This window comes from Thermomyces lanuginosus, assembly GCF_041956635.1.
Source record: "Thermomyces lanuginosus strain ATCC 200065 unplaced genomic scaffold VTN49scaffold_32, whole genome shotgun sequence".
In the NCBI taxonomy this organism is placed as follows: Eukaryota; Fungi; Ascomycota; class Eurotiomycetes; order Eurotiales; family Trichocomaceae; genus Thermomyces; species Thermomyces lanuginosus.
This window is the reverse complement of record NW_027192366.1, coordinates 169,806-189,090: the sequence shown is the minus strand read 5'-3', so window position 1 is coordinate 189,090 and position 19,285 is coordinate 169,806. Positions and strand designations below refer to the sequence as shown.

Below are 19,285 nucleotides of genomic sequence, written 5' to 3'. Positions count from 1 at the left end.
GCCCTGCATTATTTGCATGACTTTACTTTCTTCTTGGGTAACCGCTGGGAGACTAAAAGCAATATTAATATCGGCCTATCTATTAACTAGAGAAAAAGATGAATACCCAGAGATTTCTAGCATTAATATCATTCATGTTCCATTGGGATATACAATGAGAACTCGTATACAAATTACCTATACTATACATTTTTATTATCATATCCCTTTTCAATTTTCAGGACGCTGGCCGTAGACGACGTAGCTGTGTCATTCGTGATTAGCTTCCATGTCAAGGAGCAGTACTACGTAAATTACGGGAATACTCACAAATGGAATAACGAGTGAATGTCGCGCCTCCTGCCGTCAGCACGGGCCTGACTAGCCAGAACAATGACTTCCTCAGTTTTCCACTGTTTATACCGCGTCAGAGCGGCGAGGGCAAGGCCTTCGAAGCCGCTTGCTTCAGCCTGGGCCTGGTTCCAGGCGCCGAGTTCCTTCTGTATGAAGTGGTCAGCACTGGATTACTACTGATTGAACATTACATTTGATGGAGTGGAACTGACTAGATGGGGATCTTTGGGCCAGACGCCGAAGGGAACAACAAATTTCTCCACGTGGATGTTCACGAAGCCGGCGTCCTTCAACCACTGCTCCAGCTTGGGCCCGGGACGGACCTCGACACCGGCCTCCGCGAATGCCCCATAGACTTCATTGAAGTACCTCTGGAGTGCGGTACCATCGAGACTACCGTCTTCCGAGAGGGGGTAACCGTCCCAGTCCTGGAATTCAGCCCAGCCGCCTGGCCTGAGTGATCTGCTTGCCGTTAGAGCCAAGAGCGAGAGCAGGGAAAAGGCCTCCGCATTTGCATACTTATAGCACTGCTTGACCAGCTTTCCATAGTTCTTGATCGAGACGGCTAGGAATCGCGCGTGGATATAGTCAAATGGGTCTCTCCCATATGTCCATTCCGACTCAATATCGTCCACCAGGAATTTCAAGTTTGGAGGTACCCTGCCAAATCTCGTTAGCTCAGCGACTCGACTACAAGTTCTTAGGGCGGACTAACGAAGTCGGCTGGATTGGGCTCAAGTCACAACCGATCACCTACAACACAGAGGTCCGGTTTCAGTATTCTGTCCATTTGGATCGTTCCTGATAGCACTATTCTTTACCTCAGCCTCGGGGTGTTGATCCGCTACCATGAGTCAGCATCCGCATCCTGTGTCGGCCAAGCCCAGCAAGCCAACATACCAAAATCGATAGCCCAGATACCTGTCCCCGTCGCGAGGTCGATCACTCGCCGCGGATTCTTGATCGGAGCCAGGTAGAGTTTCCGGTGCAATAGCACAAGAAACAACTCATGAATCATATCTAGGCGGTCGCTTTCTCGTTCATCGTTGGGCAGCAGGTATGCTAGAAAAGTGTATTCGATCAGTTTACGAATCTTGGATGGTCGGGCAAGAAGAGGTCGGCTCGTACACCCATCGCGGAATCTATGGTACCGACGGCCGTTCTCAATGCGATAATCGAGCGCCGACGACGTCAGCGAGGCGCTGTACCACGATCTGTATGCAAACCGACATGCGTGAGTATCGTGCTTTTTGGATCCGGAGTGTCATTGCGTCATATGAATCACGTACAATTGATCGCCATAAGACTCGTCATTCTCATACTGTGTGCGACCTAAGTAAGCAGCGTGCCCTGACGTACCGCACAGCTGAGATATCGTACCGAGGCGTCCACTTCAACGTTGGCCGGGGCATGGTTGGTGGTGGTGGATGTTGTCTGTCTGTTCGAGAACGGTGCCGCCATTGTGAAGTAATCTTCGGGTTGGTTCCGGGAGGATTGATGATTGACAGATCACAGGTTCCAATATTCTATGAATATACGAGTACGAAGTGCGTGATTGTGAGCAGGACCATCTCGAACAGTACACAAGAGCTGGTCGCAACAGCTCACAAGCTCTTTTAACCTTGTCTCTCTGTGGCCAGCGCTCGGTCGGTACCCCGGCTCAGTATTATACCTTCTAGGACGAAGAGACGGACAATCTTATTCAGCGATGTAGGTTAGGAGAACGTATGAGAAGTCTTTTACTAGCTTAGTCTTAGCGAAATCCAGCGTGCTGGCTCCCACTCCTACAACTGGCTTGAGGGCTCGAGCGAGTCCAGCATTTCAGCTTCAACCAGGCTCACGGTGCTCTGGCTTGCTCGGATTGGTCGCTGGAGCTGCACGACCCTCTGCAAGTCAGTCCGTCTGCCAATCACCGGCTGCCGGACACACCCCTCCCTGCTTCCCCGAGTCCACGGTAGGCAGTCTTGTAACTTCTTACAGGCAGCTGCCAGATGCTTGGGTTCAGGACCAACGGACATAAATTTGGGCTCTGAATAATCATCTTGCCCTCTTCCTCGCCTTGTCTCTTACTGGTATAGGGTTTCTTGGCCTTGGATCTAAGGTCGTAATCAACATAGTTCGTCAGCGCAATAATTGTATCATTTTGGTCCGAGCTTCTGGAGACCCAAAAGCTCCCAGGAGTTTAGGCCAACGATTACGTACTTTGTTCTCCATCCGGAGCACACAGCACTGTGGAAAAGCGATGACAAGTTTCCTCTCCGATCATTGGCAGGAGGATTCAACCTATCATATGCATGTTAATCTGGGGAGGCCGTTTGTTCGTTTCAGGACATGCGGCCATATGCAGGCGCTCCGTGCGCGGTCCGCCGCCGTGCGTCACCAGCAGAGTTGGAGGATGGGGGTCCAATTGACCGGCTTAGTCTAGTCACGTGATAGCTAAGCTCCGCCGGCCTTTTGAACACATTTTTTGCTTGGCCGATTCTTTCGCTTATGTTGACTCTCTAGTGCCGACTCTAGTCACTGCTGCTTGCGTACACGGACATGTAGATGATGACTCTGAGAGGGCATTTGTACAAGGTAAGCGTCTAGCAATCAAGTTTCTACTATTTTTTTTGTTTCTTTCGCGTGATGAGTCAATTATTGGAGCTGTCTTAGCCTGTGCGATGCCGATAGCTTTTTCGATATACCGCAACAACTGACTTGACTGAGCTTGCTTTTGCGATTGTCATTCTCTTATTTTATTTCCTCTGATTCTCTGGAATGATGCTGAAGGTGCAGGATTTGTCTATTTCTAGTGTTTGCCCTTTCCGCGCGCCCTTTGATTGTTCACGCCGTCGATTATGTCCGATAGTAGAATAGAAGAGCCTCCAGCTTCAGACACAATGACAACAGACGCGCAACAGCAGTCGGTAGAGTCATCTGAGACGGCCGAGTCGCGGCCAGAATCGGTACAGCCGTCATCGTCGACCGTCTCGGAGAAAGCGGGAGAAGCCGCAGCCACCACGTCTACCGCAACATCTAGTACGAATGACACATCATCAAGCGCGGAGGACCCAACGTCGTACAAGCTCAAATTCTGCACGGTCTGCGCATCGAATCAGAACCGGTCAATGGAGGCGCACTACCGGCTCTCGTCGGTGCCTTATCCGGTGATGTCGTTCGGGACGGGGTCGTTGGTGCGACTGCCGGGCCCAACCATTACGCAGCCCAACGTATACAACTTCAACACTACCTCCTACTCGCAAATGTATGAGGAACTTGCGGCAAAGGACCCACGGCTGTACCGCAACAACGGTATCCTCAACATGCTGGACCGCAACCGGAACCTGAAGTGGGGACCTGAGCGGTTTCAGGACTGGACGCCTGGCGTACCGCGGCTGGACCGCGTATCCAACGGCGACAAGGGCAGTAAAGGCACGGAAGGCGGTGTCGTCGACGTGATCATCACCTGCGAGGAGCGCTGCTGGGACGCCGTCGTCGAGGATCTAATGAACAAGGGCGCTCCGCTTAATCGGCCCGTACATGTCTTCAACGTTGACATCAAGGATAACCACGAGGAGGCGCTCGTTGGCGGGAAAGCCATCGTTGATCTTGCTGATCGGCTCAATCAGGCGGCGAATGAGGAGCGACGGGCCTATGGAACGGAGGGCTGGGATCGCGGCACGGGTCCTGCCCGCCAGAGCTTTGATGAGCGGGTACCTGAGATCCTCGCCGAGTGGCAGGAGAAGTATCCGAACTTGCCTACGTTGTGGACATTGGCATGGTTTTAATTGGTTTCATGTGTTCTTGATTTGGCAAGGCATGGATGGGTGGTGTTAGGCGTTTGGGCGGCGGGTTCAATATACGAACAACGGGGGGACTTTGTACTGATTTCGATATTCCACTATGTATCGCGGCATATATCGAGTTGTAACTATCTATCCTGCGGGAGAGTGTGACCTTCCTTTTTGCTTTTTCCCCAACAATTTCTCCCTTCTCTCCCGATACCATCTCTCCAGCACCGCTGTGCGCTGCTCATGCGTCATGCCCTCGACTACTAAGGCGAACTCCGTCGCCGACGGGAATCCAAACCAACGAGCCATGGAGCAGAACTGCCTCTTGCGCACGTCCCGCGGCGGGTGATACTTGTACCTCACACCCATTACAGTAGTAGTTCTCGCGCCATCATCATCTTCTTCTTCCTCCCGCTGCTCTTCCTGCTTGCGAGGGCCGTGGCCAGTGGTGCGCTTTCCAAGACCGGGACTGTCCGCAAAGACCTGCTTTGCACTCAGCTCCCCCGCGTCTGCCTCTGTGGCGAGTTCCGCGCGGCGGCTGAGCCGTTCTTCAATCCGCGACGGACCAATCACCTCGCTGTTGAGATGGCTGTACTCGACTCCAGCGGTGGCTAGAATGGCCTGGATGGGGTCGTGCTTCTGTCTCTGCGGCCGACCACCAAGCTTGAAGCCCGAGCCGTCGTCTTCGCCTCGGGATATCATCGCTGCGAGTTGGCTGATGGATACGTCGGCGTCGTCATCGCCGTTGTTGATTCCAGCTGTAGTCTCATTGTCCTCGCCACTGGCGTCCTCGTCCTGGTTCAGGTCAACGCCGATGATCTCAACTCCGGCTTTGCTCTCGGCAATGTTCGTCTTGTTGACAATGTCCCGCAGCACGATGTTGTTGTTCTGATACATGAACATGTTTTCTAGACCAAAGATTTCTCCCTTTTGGTCCTTCTTCTCCTGCACACCGCGAAAGTATCGCCGCTCGGAGCTCGCGTTGTAGCCAATGTTTGCCTGCTGCTGTTTGTAGATCTGCCGCGCGTAGACAATCTCTTCGATGGTTCCCGCGGAGATGAGCCGAAACACCTCAACATCGCGCTGCTGACCGATACGGTATGCCCGATCCTGCGCCTGCAAGTCATGCGACGGGTTCCAGTTCGGGTCGAAAACGACCACTTTGTTGGCTGAGGTGATGTTAAGCCCAACGCCCCCGGCACGTGTGGAAATGAGAAAAACGAATTGCTGCGGATCCGAGTTGAAGTCATCAACCACCTTGGCCCGTTCTTCGTAGGACATGGCGCCATCAAGATAACTCACGTTGTACGTCGTATGGCTGAAGAGCATCTGCAGCATTTTGAGCAGGCGCACGTTGTGCGAGAAGACGAGTACCTTATCGCCGTTGGCGTGCCACCAGCTCAGCAGCCGTCGCAGCACTTTCCATTTGCCGCAGAACTCCGGATTCGCGTAGTGAATGATTGAGTCCCGGGTGCGGTACAGCTCGCGCCATCGGTCCGGCATCGCGATCTGCAGCGTCTCCAAATCCTTTTCTTGCTTCTCCTTGGGGTCGATCCCCTGCGGGATCAGGATCGCCAGGTGGTTACTCAGCTTTTGCAGGTTGGCGATCGCCGGAAAGACACAGCTCTGCCATTTTTCTCCCGAGGGAAGAACCACTCGGCAACACCAGCCAGCTTTCTTGCCAGAGCCGCAGTTGCATGGTTCCGAGGCTGTTTTGATGAACTGCACCATGTCGCTGTCCAGAAAGTTCTCGTATGCGTCCGCCTGCGTCTCCGTTAGAGGGCAGAACACGATCCGATCGCTCTTCTTCGGCAGTTGGTCCGCGATCATCGTCTTCATACGCCGCAGGAAGAATTTAGGAAGCAGATTCTGCACCAGTTTCTTGGCTGTCTTGCGCGCTTTGCTCAGCTGATATAGCGTCGCGTCGTGCGACTGCCCGATCTTGAGCGGCTCGCAGATGGCTCGCCGCCATGCTGTCACCGGACCTAGTTTCCCTGGGTTCGTCCAGTTGAGCAGCGTCCACAGCTCCTCGTACTTGTTTTGGATCGCCGTGCCCGTCAGCCCGATCCGGCACAGAGCGTTGACCTCGTTCATCGCCGTCGTCGTTTCAGATTTGCGCTCTTTGATGATATGGCACTCGTCCGCGATTACGCAGTCCCATTCCACCATGTTGACTGAATCCCGGTTCATGCGGTATGTCGTATACGTCGTGATCAGAATCTCCAGCCGGCCGCTGCGCGCTGCGTGCAAGGCCTCTTCCTTGCGATCGCCGTGGAACACACCGACTGCCCACCAGCCCCATCGCTGCAGCTCACTCTTCCAGTTTTCGATCAGAGTGCCGGGACAAATGATCAGCGTCCGTGGATACCAAGCCCCCTCCTTGGTCCGCCTGAATTTCCGCATGCGCTTTGCATCGCGTTCGTCGCCCGTCTTGCCGTACGCGGCCGTCAGAAACGCAATGACTTGCACCGTTTTTCCCAGACCCATGTCATCTCCAAGAATCCCACCCTTTTGATAGACAAACAGCTCGTGCAGGAACGCGGTGCCTTCTACCTGGTACTCCCGCAACCACTGGGCAATCGATGCGGGAATCAATCCCAACGAATATGGCAGTTGGATATCCTTGTACTCTCCCTGGGGTTTCACATGGGGGAACACGGGCTTCTCTCGCAGTTCTTCGAGCCTCTCGTCGTCCGAAAACTCCACATCATCAAAACTCGGCGGCAGCCTTAGACCTGCTTGCTTCAGCCGCTCCACGCGACTGTCAAACTGCGCGCGTCGCCGCTGGAGATATTCCGGCAGCGTGTGTTCCATCAGCTCGTCCTCTGACGAGATCGGATCCTCCTCCTCGCCATAGTCCCGTATTCGACGACGCCATGTTGGCGCAGGTTTCTCCTCTCCTCGGGGCTGAACCCGTCCGACAATGGAACTTTTTGTGTTTGATCTAGCGGGTGTAGAGGTAGTGGTCGTGGTCGTTGTGGTACGCTTGGCTTGCGATCTGCGGCGGGCAGCGCTGAGCGAGGCGCGTTTCCTGGCCAGCGATTTCCGGTTCTTGAATTGCTTGTACGCAGCTTCTGCGTCGTTGAATTCACTGTCGATGATGTTGTCATTGTCGCTGCTGCCTTCTTCTTGGTCGGAGAGGACAATCGGTTGGGGTCCTGTCTGCTGAGGCGGAGGAGAGCGTGGCGGCTGCGCGTCGTGGTCACGGGTATCATCGAGTCTTAGTCGTTTCCGCGGCGGAGTTCGAGATTGCGCTTCACGAGATTTGGATCGGATGTAGGTGACTTCTAAATCATCGGTACTTTCGGTATCGGCTTCAGTTTCGGTGCCTGATCCTTCGAGGTCCGAGTCCAAGGACATGCTGCGCGTAGATTAGGACGGATGTCAGGCGCGACGCAACGCGCACTGGATTAAAGAACCCGAAAATATTGATGCGAGCGATGTCGCAATCTCTGCAGAATAGAACTGATGCCCAAATATACCTGTGATAATACAATATTACAAGGGTTTGTCACTATTGGATGGTCCTACTGTCTAGTTCAATTCACTGGTCGGGTCCCAGAGCGGAGATGCTCCGGATCTGCTCAGATCGATTGATAAGATAAGAAGTCTTGGCAAGTCAAATCACTCCCGTGTCCCTCTCAAAGCTTCTGAAATTAAAGCTTTGAACGTGATCGGAGAACAGAGCGACCAATTCCCCCACCCGCCGAGCCGCGGCGCCCCTCGAAAACAATGCCTCTAGACACGTCAACAACCTACCCGCTCACAAAACTTCGTCTGGACGGGCGACGATGGAACGAACTACGGTTAATCCAGGCGCAAATCTCGACAAATACGGCGAGTTCAGGTTCGTCGTATCTGTCTATGGGTAACACGGCGGTAATGTGCACAGTACAAGGGCCGTATGAGTCGAGCGGGTCGGGCAGCGCGACCGAAGCTGTTGTGGAAGTCAGCGTGAACATTGCCGGGTTTGCGGGCGTGGATCGGAAACGGCGAGTTGGGGGCCCTGATCGGTACAATTCCAAACCCAATATCCTACTCTCGAGTTCGAAAAAGTGTTGACTGAGAACCTGTTGTGATGTAGACAATCAGCACAAATCGCCACCGTGCTCCAATCCGCGTTCCAATCACATCTCCATACTCACCACTACCCGCACAGTACGATCGCAATCAACATCAACATCCTTTCCTCCGACGGCTCGCTGCTGGCCGCATCCCTGAATGCCGCTACACTCGCCCTCGTCGACGCCGGTATCCCCATGCCTGGTCTTTTGGTCGGATGCACTGCCGGCATGAGCGGGAGCGCGTCAACGCCCCGCGATCCGGATGACGACACGCTCGACCCGTTGCTGGATTTCTCTCTTCCGGAGGAACAGGAATTGCCGTTTGCCACGGTGGGTACCACGACACCTATCCCGCTGGGCGGGGATCCTATGGAGGACGACGGTCACGGCGTCGGTGGCGACAGGGGCGACGAGGATACGAAGGTGTCTGTTCTACATATGGAAAGTCGAATGCATGTGTCGTATCTAGAAACGGTGTTGGCCGTGGGCATTGATGGGTGTAAGCAAATTCGAGAGATTCTGGAGGAGGTGATTCGCGCGAATGCCGGACGGCGGATAGACGTGGGCGAGGATTGATGGTTCAATTGATTCCGTTCTTACATTATACAGGGGGAGTTGGATTGGTTTCGACTCGATTGCATGATGCCCTTGCATGTTATGCTTTATCTACGATGTAGAACGATATGATCATGACTCCTGGTCATTCCACCATCACTTAGAGGAATTGAATCCACGCCAATTACCAACGCAGCTCCTCGACCTTTTTCAAGAGGATGCCTCCTGTCTACTGAGCTGCAAGGGAAGTGTATAGCTCTACATTGCTCAAAACCATTGAGCTCTTTGATCACGGAGTTGAAATTTCAATATGACAAGTCATAAATAGGCCATCGTGGCAGTAGTTTGAATCTAACAAGACAACATTTCCTCCCTATCGAGCCCTCTAGTTGGCACCGCAGTCAACAATGGTGGGCCGATTGTTGGCCGGCACGGCGCCGCTGGAGCTACCCAGGGCCTCAATCTCCTTGACAACGTCGTAGCCGCTGGTCACTTCACCGAAGACGACGTGCTTGCCATCCAGCCAGCTGGTCTTGTCAACGGTGATGAAGAACTGGGAGCCGTTCCTGTACCAATGCAAGTTAGAGACAGATGGAAGAAAATCGACGGGCCCTACTCACGTGTTGGGACCAGCGTTAGCCATCGAGAGCAAGCCCGGCTTGGAATGGCGGTGGATGAAGTTCTCATCGGCGAACTTCTCACCGTAGATGGAGCGGCCACCGGTACCCTAGGGCCTAGTCAGCCATCAATTCGACGCAGGGGAGTCCGTCCGGATAAGCATGGAGCAAAATACTCACATTGTGGCGGGTGAAGTCACCACCCTGGAGCATGAAGCCCGGAATGATACGGTGGAAGGTCGAGCCCTTGTAGGTCAAGATGTTGCCATTGTCGTTGTAGCCCTTGCAGAGCTCAGCGAAGTTGCGGGCCGTCTTCGGAACATCCTCATAGAGCTTGAATTCGATGCGGCCCTCCTTGGCTGAGAAGCATTGGACAAAAAGCGTCAGTAATCACAGCTCACTGCGGAGAAAACTCCCAGAGGGGAAGAGTAAGGAGAGGGGCATGGACTCACGCGCAGAGCCACCCTTAGGGGTGTATCGGACGACGAAGTAGGCAGAGGTCGACATGAGGGGCGACGACTGATGGAAAGCACGACGATTGACGAAAGGTGAGGTCCTCAGAGTGCAATTGAGGAGGGAAGAAGGAGGAGCAAAAGTCCGCAGCGACAAAGGTGGGGTTATGCTTGCTCTGAAGGCGAACATTCTGGGATGAGGAGGGGCAGGAGGGGCAATCCGGGCGCTTGCCTTAGTCAGCACAGCCGCGCCAGTCACCGTTGCAGTCAGTCCTGGCCAGCCCCGGTCTCAGCAAAGACGCGCGATCGACCGCCATTTCTGTTAAACGACGGAGTGCTGTCCGCGAGAAAGGGGCTAGTCGACTGCTGGCTAGACTTAAAGAGGGTTCTCCGGATCTTACCGATGAAAGAAATTATAGATTAAGCCTGAGGGATGCTGGCTGCCACAAACAATTAGACCAATTCGGAGTCTCGGACCTGGGAGCTCGCCCTACCTACCAGACAGTGGAGAGCTGAAAAGAGAGAGATTACTCAGAGAAAATGGTGTAAAATACACGAAGGAATCGAAACAATGGCAATTGGCAGTAAAAACACAGCAAGAAAGCAATGCTTTTGAACCAACTGGAGAGGGCCTGCACCTTGCACGCTTGCAGTGCCGTAGATGAGGACTCGCTGTGCGCGGGCCGGAGAAACTATCTGCCGGAGGTGTGCAGATACCGTAGTCACGTGCCAGATTACATTTTAGTCACGTGATAAATTTAGTTATTAGTCATTCACAAAATTTCAGAATCATTTATATCACGTGATGCCAAGATATTATGAAGCCTGCTAAAAATAAGGTTAACCTACTGATCTCTTGGCATGCCAACCATTAAGCAGAGTGATTGGCCAGAAGCTGCGGAAGTTGGCCGAAACGACTTGCAAAGGGATCTAATTGGCGACTTTCACTGAAACCCAGATATTTGCAGTTCCCCTTCCCAGCCCTAAAACCGTCAGTCCTGGTTCATCCGGCACTCCAATATAATGGCACGTCCCAAAAGTTAGTGTTCTAAATCAGTCTGTATTGCCCGTCTTGGACGTGAATAGCTAGATGTCTTGGGACATGATCACGGCTTTATTAAGGTTATATTCTCCGGATTTTACTCAGGAGTTAGGACTAGTATTCTTCCGCACGAAAACGGCCCCCAACTTTCAAGCCGAGGATTATCAGCCGGAGCCTCAGGAACAACATGAGCTACTGGATTCTGAAACCCCTTGCACTACGGGTGTACCTTGACCTCCTTAAACCCATATTCCCCACTCTACAGGCTGATCTTTTCCTCATGGAACGTAGAACTGAGGTACCAATCCAGATATCCTGATGCTGTGCCAACAACCTGGGTGAGGTTGATCATCCTTTTTGTCTAGCAGAACATAGGAGTTACCACTACAGTTCCTCGCCTCGAACTCCCTCCGGACGAGAAATGAGATTTCCGCTCTTAATCTACATTGGCAATGATCGTATGTTTCACTCGGTCAAGAAAGAAGCCCTTCACACAACCTTTGACAACATGACAGACCAAAAATTGATGGATAGATGAATTGAAATGTTTGTGCTCGTTTGTATGAAACTCGACTAACATCAACATGTATTTACAGTAAATACATGAACATCAATCATAAGCATATACATCGCCACACTCATGCACCGCATGGCCATACGTCCTTCTTCATCCGTCCAAAATCCACTCTTCCGTCTTTAAAGATAGTCTCGCGAATGGCTCCAATAGATTCCTCCCAATTCGGGCAAACTTGCACCTTAACGAGACCCGCTGAGCTCTCCCTGTCTGCAAATTGCAGTTCCATCAAACCGGTGTCCTTTTGAAGGACCACAGATGCATCCTCTGGTGGATTCCAGTACTGAACATGGTTGCCCATCTCCCAGCCCTGATATGCAGACAACAGCATGCCATCCACATTGACATATTCAAAACCCTGGATGGTGGAGAGCTCAGGCACCTTTGGCGGTTGGATGAGTTCTGGCTTGGCACTGAGGTTACGATTTTCCCAGTCCCATTCTGTGGTGACTTTGACAACCATTGCATGCCATTTCTTGCCACCGTAACAGATTGTTTCGAAATCGTGATTGCCCCATTCCTGGATGGCCTGGGGTTTTCCTCCATCGCCACATCCTTGTGCGGTGTTGCTGTATCAATTTACAGTCAGTACAAGACATGACCTTGAGAGACTAGATTTCGAACGGCGCTCACATGAAGAATGGTCTGCTGAAGAAAGTCGTGTTGGGAGGGTCGTCTTTGCTCTGGTACTTCGGATGCTCTTCCCAGGCCATGGGAGCTAAGGCTGCAATGACCATTTGCTTAATCGAACTCAGATAGAGATCCATGTTTGCCCCAACTTTAACCTCGAGATTAGCAAAGGTGCCGTTGCTTGACAGTTTCCAGAATGCAACGCGACCCTTTTCGCTGAAGAGGTCTTTGAAATGCTTCTCTTGCATGTTGATCGCCTGGTCATAAACTTTATCAATAAGATTCTTCAATTTGTCATCGATCGAATTCCCTTCCACGGATCTGGGTATATGTTAGACGCACAGGTCGACGGAGAGAGGTCGATAGGAAACACTTACGTTCCGAGATCAAATTTAGAATAGTTCATTGCTATTGAACCAATCTCTGCAAAGGCGTCTTCAAGGTGTATGTCGACCGACCTGTTTAACCTCAGACCGACAAGGCCCCTCACTGTAATAGAAGGTCAGCTACCGTCCCTTTTGGCCGGTTACGCAGATTGACATACAATCGTTTGCAAACGTTCCTGTAACATAAAGACCAATTCTATTCAGTGGATCAAGCATGGCCTTCTCAAATTTTTCGTTGTTTTTGTCAAGCTCGAAGAACTTTGTGAATTCCACTGGGTGACTGGCATTTTTCCGTGCTTCATGAACAGAGTCGAGAGCATCCTTAAACATCTGAATAGCAAGTCAGTAAGCATGGTGTTCAAAATACGTTCTGGGGTAGGACAACTCACGGCATGGATATTCGAAATGGAATTCAAAATTAAGTGTCTAGCGGGCACGCTCTCAGTCGAATGATTACCACAATGCCGTTCGAATAAGCTTACCCGCAGGTGTATTTCGTGTCCGTGCATTTAAGATCAGGCTTATGGCACTCTTGATCAGAACATTTCCAGCCTTTGGCACCCAGCTTGTCCGCGATGTACCTAAATATCAGTGTAGCGTTAGCATCTGAAGCACATCGATGACAAGGACCAACGTTTGGGGTTTTCCGTACTCGGTATAGGGAAGATTTGTGTTATTCCTATTGTTCCACCACTCGAATATCAACGCGTTGTGCATCTCATCACAACCTAGATCAGCCCAGGATTTGTCTGGATGGTCTTTGAAGTTTTTGACCGCCTCGTCATCGCAAGTCTTGCTCCATTTGTCCTTGACGAGACCTTCTGCCCATCCTCCACTGTACAGGAGGAAATCGTCAGCAGGGGAATCTGTATTTTCATCCGGAGTCTCAGATGGTTGAGACCCTGAGCTGGACGATGAACTCGCATTGTCTGTCGATGTGGGAGTTGCGGTCGATGAAGTAGAAGGGGCTTGTGGATTCGGAAGGGCCGTTGCCAATGCCAGGCAAATAGTTAACAAAGTGAAACTCGACCACATGTTGGCTGCTTGAACAATACACTTTCTTCTTGGACAAAAGCGTGTTTGTTGGCAACCTCCACGGGGAGACCCTTATCATAGCGGGGGAAGAAGTATGGAATCTGGGGCCTGGAAACCCTTTTATTCTCGCATTTTCAACATCTCCACAAGTACCGACTACCGACTACCGAGTCTGCGGCTGTCCTCAACTCGCACAGTAACGTTGGATCTTCCAACTAATCAAATCAACGTACATTAAGTTTACGACTCCAACATTGTCTTCATGTTTCTCTTCGAGATCTACCAAACACTAACAAGAGCTGTGAACTTAGTGGCTGCAATGGGGGCGAAGGCTATCAGATTCAGGCATAGTTTACTCCAACACAAACAGCCACGTGCGCTTAAACATAAGCTTATAACATTCAAATCCCCGCAAAGTGAGATTGAGATATAGTCTCACCAGCCAGAAGAAAAACCAACAGTTTGGTCAGTTTAGCATGCCAACAAGTGCGAATGTTGGTGTTTCCCGAATTAGGTTGCATAGAACATTGTTCATGACTCACAAACACCAAACCTTCTCAGTGTTACACGGGTATTTCGGCAGTGCCCTGGACGAATTAACAGCTGTACACGTCTCTATGTAGATCAGAAAGTCGAGGTAATACAGTGTGGATCAGTTTCAGGTTCTCGTCGAGATCGTTAGCTTCAAGATTACCAGTTTGACACTAGTAGAGAAACAGATGGTAGGTACCAGGACTTACTGAAAGTCTCCAGTAGCAGCCTGAAATATTCCACAATAGTCAGGCCTTGGGAATCCGATAGCTAGCTAAGGATAAGGTTAAAAGTGTTTCAAAAATCGATATATTACAACAATCCCTGCTTCTGCAAGGCCGCGTTCACCAGAAGATACAGTTAGCAGCTCGTGTCAGGAGTCAGATCCAGCTAGAGGTCATATGTTAGATTCAGATTTCAGGAGCATCAGTGCCGACGTAACGCCAAAGGATTCAGAAGCATGGAAACCGCCCCCAAGGACGAGAGCGTTCATTCGATAAGATGGCGACGTAAAGGGTCCATACTCAGCGCCAAGAGTTCTTGGCATCAGGTAACGAAATCGATGATTCGATGATTCTGCACGTTCTTAATGCCTCAGGCAACGAAACCAGTCATGTGACTTCTTTGCCCTATTAAGTCAACACTCGGAGCATTGAGGCGTCGACCGCGCACCAGCCGCCCCCTGATCTGAGAAGACTACCAACAAGTTCGACAGAAAATAAGATCACTGCACCAGGCAGAAACATAACGAGAAAACAGAGGACGTTTGCCCCGGGCCCAGGACCAACGTTCCTGAAACTGCCTAGCCATTGACCCGATTAGAAGAAGCTCGTGATATTGGAGGGAAACTGAGGTTGTTTACTCCGTACGGCCGAACTGCGATTTATACGACGGAAACAAAGTAGATTGTTGCCAGTGTCGAAAGACGCATTGCCTCACTCAAAAAGTTTCATCAACGGAGGAATAGACAACTATACTCATACCCGACAGAAGCAAATACTCATTCATCTTCCTTCCTAGTCATGCCAATCTGAGGCACTCACAGCCGCCATAGATTAGTTCAAAAGCCACTTATATTGAGCATTAAGACCGCAAAATTCAGGCTTGCTAGGGCATCGATCAAGGGTTATGAATGCAGGAGATTCCAGTCAGGCCCAAGGCGGCACAGCCAGTACAGCGGAAGATCAGTCAGGTACTATATGTCAGCTCCAAACAAATCAAGTAAAATTTACCCCAATAGGGAGGTTACTACTCATGAGAATATGAGCTGGTGCGGATCTGTGCAGTGACGGGGTGCGCACACGAACCCTCTAAGGCGTCCTACTCTGCTTTGATGGAGAAGTAGTTTTGTGTGTCCGAATCTGGTAGTAAAATCTGGATCTCTCTAGTCAATGGCTACAGTTCACAAGGGAAATAATTCTCGATATGAATGTATGCTACAGATGGTCGACAAAGGTATGTTGGAGTAGTCTTTCAAAGCAAGTTCAATAACACCATCAATTTTGCGGACAATGCTAATACGCAAAGGATAACAGGCTAAAAGAGAATGGTCTTCGACCAGCTCCTGTTAGGAAGTTGAAATCTCAATGTCTACTCCAATGTACTAACAGTGGCACATAGACTTTGCTCGTGCGATTGTACCTGGTGATTCAACTGTTGGTGCTCCTTCACACCTTGGACCTCCTTCAACTTAGAAGATGGAAACTCAATTTTATGTAGTGCATGCTCATATCAGGCTCAAATGAGATTGAATTGTGCTATGAGTACATCAATTGTTAGTATATACAGACATCGTCTCACTCATGCACCGCACGGCCACGCATTCTTCTTAAATCTCTCAACATCAAACCTCTTCTTCTTGTTCGTGAAAATAGTTTGTCGAATTGATTTCATGGATTCTTCCCAATTCGGGCACACTTGGATCTGGACCAGGCCCGCCGAACTTTCCATGTCATTATATTGCAGTTCCATCACACCATTCTCCTTCGTATGGACCACAGATGCATCCTTTGGAGGAGTCCAGTATTGCACATGGTTGCCTTTCTCCCAGCCCTTGTATGCTGAAACAAACAGGTTTTCTATTCGGACATACTCGAATCCGTTGTCTATATTGAGATTGCGCACCTTCGGTGGTTGGATGAGTTCTGCTCTAGTTATCATGTCACGTTCACCAAAGTCGAATCTTGAAGAGACTTTGACGACCATGATATTCCATATTTTGCCATCGAAGCAGATTGCTTCAAAATTGTAGTTACCCCATTCCTTGATTTGCTTTGGTTTTGTTTCATCGCCGCATGATTTTCCGGTGTTTCTGTATCGTATGCAGTGTTAGCGGTTTGACAAGATAGCATTTAGAGACTCGTTCCAAGGGTTCTCACATGAAGAACGGCTTGCTGAAGTAAACTGCATTGGCAGGGTCCCCTTTGTCCCAGAGCTCGCGATGAAATTCCCAAGCCTGGGGAATCAGAGCTGAGATAACCATTTGTCTGACGATGTCCAAACAGAAATCCATTTGTATCCCAATTTTAACGTTGAGATTTGCAAAGGTTCCGTTGGCTGACAAAGACACCAACGCCGTCCGACCTTTCTCACTGAAAAGGTCCTTGGTAGTCTTCTCCTGCATGACAATGGCCTGATCAAAGACCCTCCCCAGAATGTTCTTGAGATTTTCACTGATTGTATCTCCATTCAGAGTACTAGGGAAAAAAACTATTAGCGCGCTGAACCAGGACCTATCCAGGATGCACTGCCATCTCAAAAAGGTCTGTACGGAGTACTTACTTCGTAAGATTGAACTTCGTATAAGGCATCGATAGTTCAGCCACGCTGGCAAAACCGTGTTCAAGGAGGCTACTCGAAGCTCTTTTCGCTCTGAACCGGGCGACGACGTTCACTATCATGCAAGATTAGCTATCGTCTCATTTGGCAGACCTTGCGAGGTAGCATACTTTGACCTGCAAACAGACTGGCAACATAAAGGCCAATGTTCTTCAAGGGACGAAGCATGGCCTTTCTAAAGACGATGTCATACTCTATGAGTTCAAAGAACTCGGCGAATCCCACATTTTCTCTAGTGGTGTTTTTACGTGCCTCACGAACAGAGTGGAGGGCATCACTGTACATCTATAAATCACATGTCAGCAATCACGATACAGTCAACGATTGCACCCGTAAGAAATGATATCTCACAGCATGAATGTTCGCAATTGAATTCAGAATCAAGTGTCTATGGGCATCATATTAGCCAAGCTACTGTGGAAATCCGTTAGGAATAGTCTTACCCGCAGGTGTATTTCGTGTCCTTGCATTTGAGATCAGGTTTGTGGCATTTTTCAGCGGAACATTTCCAACCCTTAGCACCTAACTTGTCTGCCACAAATCTAAATGCCAATGCAACGTTAGCAGGCGGACACATCGAATGCGAGAAACAGCCAACATCTGGGATTTCCGTACTCGAGATAAGGAAGATCCGTCTTATTCCGATACTGCCACCATTCGAAGACCAACGCGCGATGCATCTCATTGCAACCTAGCGCAGTCCAAGATTTATCTGGATGTTCATCAAAGGTTCTGACTTCCGGGTCATCACAGGTCTTGTTCCATTTGTCCTGGACGAGTGATGCCAGCAATTTATTTTCCCGATACATTAAAAAGTCGCCAGCGGGGCTATCCACGTCGTTGTCGCTGTCGTTCTTTGGGGCCTTAGATGGAGATGGTTGTGGTGTAGAAGTCGACGACGTACGCGTGCTTGTTGTTCGAGTGGTCCTCGTGGTTGATGTCTCGGATGTAGAAGACGTTGTTGTCGATGAGGGCGAAGCCTCAGTGGACGTAGGCTCTGGTGTATCTTCCGAGTTCCCCGAATTGTCCGAGTTCTCTGAATCCTCTGAGTCGTCTGAATCTCCGGAACCCCCCGAACCCTTGCCACGTCTTGGATCGGGGATTGCGCTGACGAGCACTAGGAAAATGGTCAACAATAACATGAGCCTCACCCGCATGTTGGCTGCTCAGACGATGCACTTGCTTTCCCCGGACCCGAAGTGTGCCTGACTATGCAACCTCCGCGCGGAGATCCTGATGGCTGTGGAGAAACGATCTGGAGATGGGGATCCTAGGGGTATTTATTCTTACATATCCAACACTTTTTACGGAGACTATTTGTCAGAGTCTGTCCTCCGACGTGAACCGTAACATTGGACACCTGAACTAATCAGACCATCGAAGATGTAGTTGGTGAGCCTTCAACATCATCTCCAAGATTCCATGTTTCTCAGTTTCTGTCACAAGACCAACACTCAATTATGAGATTATTAATTGCAACTGGGCGAAAGACATTGTATTCCGGAATGGTTTATTCAAGTGATACTCTCCAAGCAACTAAGAGATTGATGGTGAGTGAAGGACCTACTAACTGATCTGGTTAAAGTACACATTGCCAATGTGCGCTTATTAGATTAGACGCCTCATTAAGGATTAGTAGTGTTACCAAGGGGCGCATCCAATTTGCTGGAACGAAACAAACAGGCCAACGACTCGGACAAGTATGTTTCGAGCATCACTTTATGACTGCATCGTGCCGCTCACTCTGCAAACCCCACGAAGTTTGTTATTTCTCTATATGAAGAGCCAGACCATTAGAACATCCTACTAGACGTTCCTGAGCATGGATCAACTGGCTATGGTTCCGTTCAGTGAGAGAAGTTCGAGAACTACATCGCACAGGGTTCATACAGAGTTTGGCTCTCTCTGAGACTTCAATAAACATTTGGACTGATTATGAAAAATTCTGGCTTTCGACGGCGTAGCATTCTTTGAATACCCCGAAGGCCAAGCTGTTCGGGAAATCTTCTAACCTTGTTTGTGTGGCTGCGTGCCATGAGTTGTGATCGATGTGATTCACCAATAGGTTCCAACGCCGAACGCCACTGATCGACGTTTAACTGGTACCTTGGCTATGACATGCACATTTATTCACGTCATAAGGAGACATTCTGGACTTTGAATTCGTGTTCATAATTAATTATGCTTTATGTGAAACGATTGTGCATGGGAACTGAACTGTTGTGCGTAGTCCAACATCACGTAGCCCTAACCATTGCAATCGGGAACAGTTCTCGGGAAACTCGGTTTAAATATAGTATACAAGCCAACAGGCAGCGGCAGAACTGCTCACAGCGGTAGGTCCGTTTAGACCAGGAAGAAGAATAATCCATGTACAGTATCCGACAGGATGATATTGCAAGGAAAGCTGCGTTGTTTGTGAAGCTGTGTGGGGTTGTGAGGTGACATGGGTTAA

General features: G+C 50.1%; 7 protein-coding genes across 7 annotated transcripts; 2 read left to right on the top strand and 5 right to left on the bottom strand.

The window, feature by feature from the left end:
- Window positions 1-210: 210 nt before the first annotated feature.
- VTN49DRAFT_4819 (uncharacterized protein) lies at window positions 211-1,794 on the bottom strand (the record flags this gene model as incomplete). Its single annotated transcript, XM_069412807.1, has 10 exons — window positions 211-244; window positions 310-479; window positions 546-795; window positions 853-993; window positions 1,049-1,086; window positions 1,155-1,177; window positions 1,234-1,395; window positions 1,462-1,547; window positions 1,623-1,654; window positions 1,714-1,794. 10 exons carry the CDS (start codon window positions 1,792-1,794, stop codon window positions 211-213), a joined length of 1,017 nt encoding a protein of 338 aa, XP_069266738.1.
- Window positions 1,795-3,215: 1,421 nt separating this feature from the next.
- Window positions 3,216-4,103, top strand: VTN49DRAFT_4818 (uncharacterized protein; the record flags this gene model as incomplete). The annotated part of the gene is made up of 1 exon (XM_069412806.1): window positions 3,216-4,103. One exon carries the CDS (start codon window positions 3,216-3,218, stop codon window positions 4,101-4,103), a length of 888 nt encoding a protein of 295 aa, XP_069266737.1.
- Window positions 4,104-4,250: 147 nt separating this feature from the next.
- VTN49DRAFT_4817 (uncharacterized protein) lies at window positions 4,251-7,466 on the bottom strand (the record flags this gene model as incomplete). The annotated part of the gene is made up of 1 exon (XM_069412805.1): window positions 4,251-7,466. The coding sequence occupies one exon, from the start codon at window positions 7,464-7,466 to the stop codon at window positions 4,251-4,253; it is 3,216 nt and encodes a 1,071-aa protein (XP_069266736.1).
- A 372-nt stretch (window positions 7,467-7,838) lies between these two features.
- On the top strand, window positions 7,839-8,746 carry VTN49DRAFT_4816 (uncharacterized protein; the record flags this gene model as incomplete). The annotated part of the gene is made up of 2 exons (XM_069412804.1): window positions 7,839-8,119; window positions 8,191-8,746. The coding sequence occupies 2 exons, from the start codon at window positions 7,839-7,841 to the stop codon at window positions 8,744-8,746; spliced, it is 837 nt and encodes a 278-aa protein (XP_069266735.1).
- A 364-nt stretch (window positions 8,747-9,110) lies between these two features.
- VTN49DRAFT_4815 (uncharacterized protein) lies at window positions 9,111-9,984 on the bottom strand (the record flags this gene model as incomplete). The annotated part of the gene is made up of 4 exons (XM_069412803.1): window positions 9,111-9,291; window positions 9,346-9,452; window positions 9,523-9,701; window positions 9,795-9,984. The coding sequence occupies 4 exons, from the start codon at window positions 9,982-9,984 to the stop codon at window positions 9,111-9,113; spliced, it is 657 nt and encodes a 218-aa protein (XP_069266734.1).
- A 1,490-nt stretch (window positions 9,985-11,474) lies between these two features.
- VTN49DRAFT_4814 (uncharacterized protein) lies at window positions 11,475-13,461 on the bottom strand (the record flags this gene model as incomplete). The annotated part of the gene is made up of 7 exons (XM_069412802.1): window positions 11,475-11,979; window positions 12,044-12,361; window positions 12,418-12,529; window positions 12,585-12,756; window positions 12,816-12,852; window positions 12,909-13,007; window positions 13,079-13,461. The coding sequence occupies 7 exons, from the start codon at window positions 13,459-13,461 to the stop codon at window positions 11,475-11,477; spliced, it is 1,626 nt and encodes a 541-aa protein (XP_069266733.1).
- Window positions 13,462-15,792: 2,331 nt separating this feature from the next.
- On the bottom strand, window positions 15,793-17,987 carry VTN49DRAFT_4813 (uncharacterized protein; the record flags this gene model as incomplete). The annotated part of the gene is made up of 7 exons (XM_069412801.1): window positions 15,793-16,303; window positions 16,371-16,688; window positions 16,774-16,885; window positions 16,941-17,115; window positions 17,182-17,218; window positions 17,274-17,372; window positions 17,446-17,987. The coding sequence occupies 7 exons, from the start codon at window positions 17,985-17,987 to the stop codon at window positions 15,793-15,795; spliced, it is 1,794 nt and encodes a 597-aa protein (XP_069266732.1).
- Window positions 17,988-19,285: the final 1,298 nt, after the last annotated feature.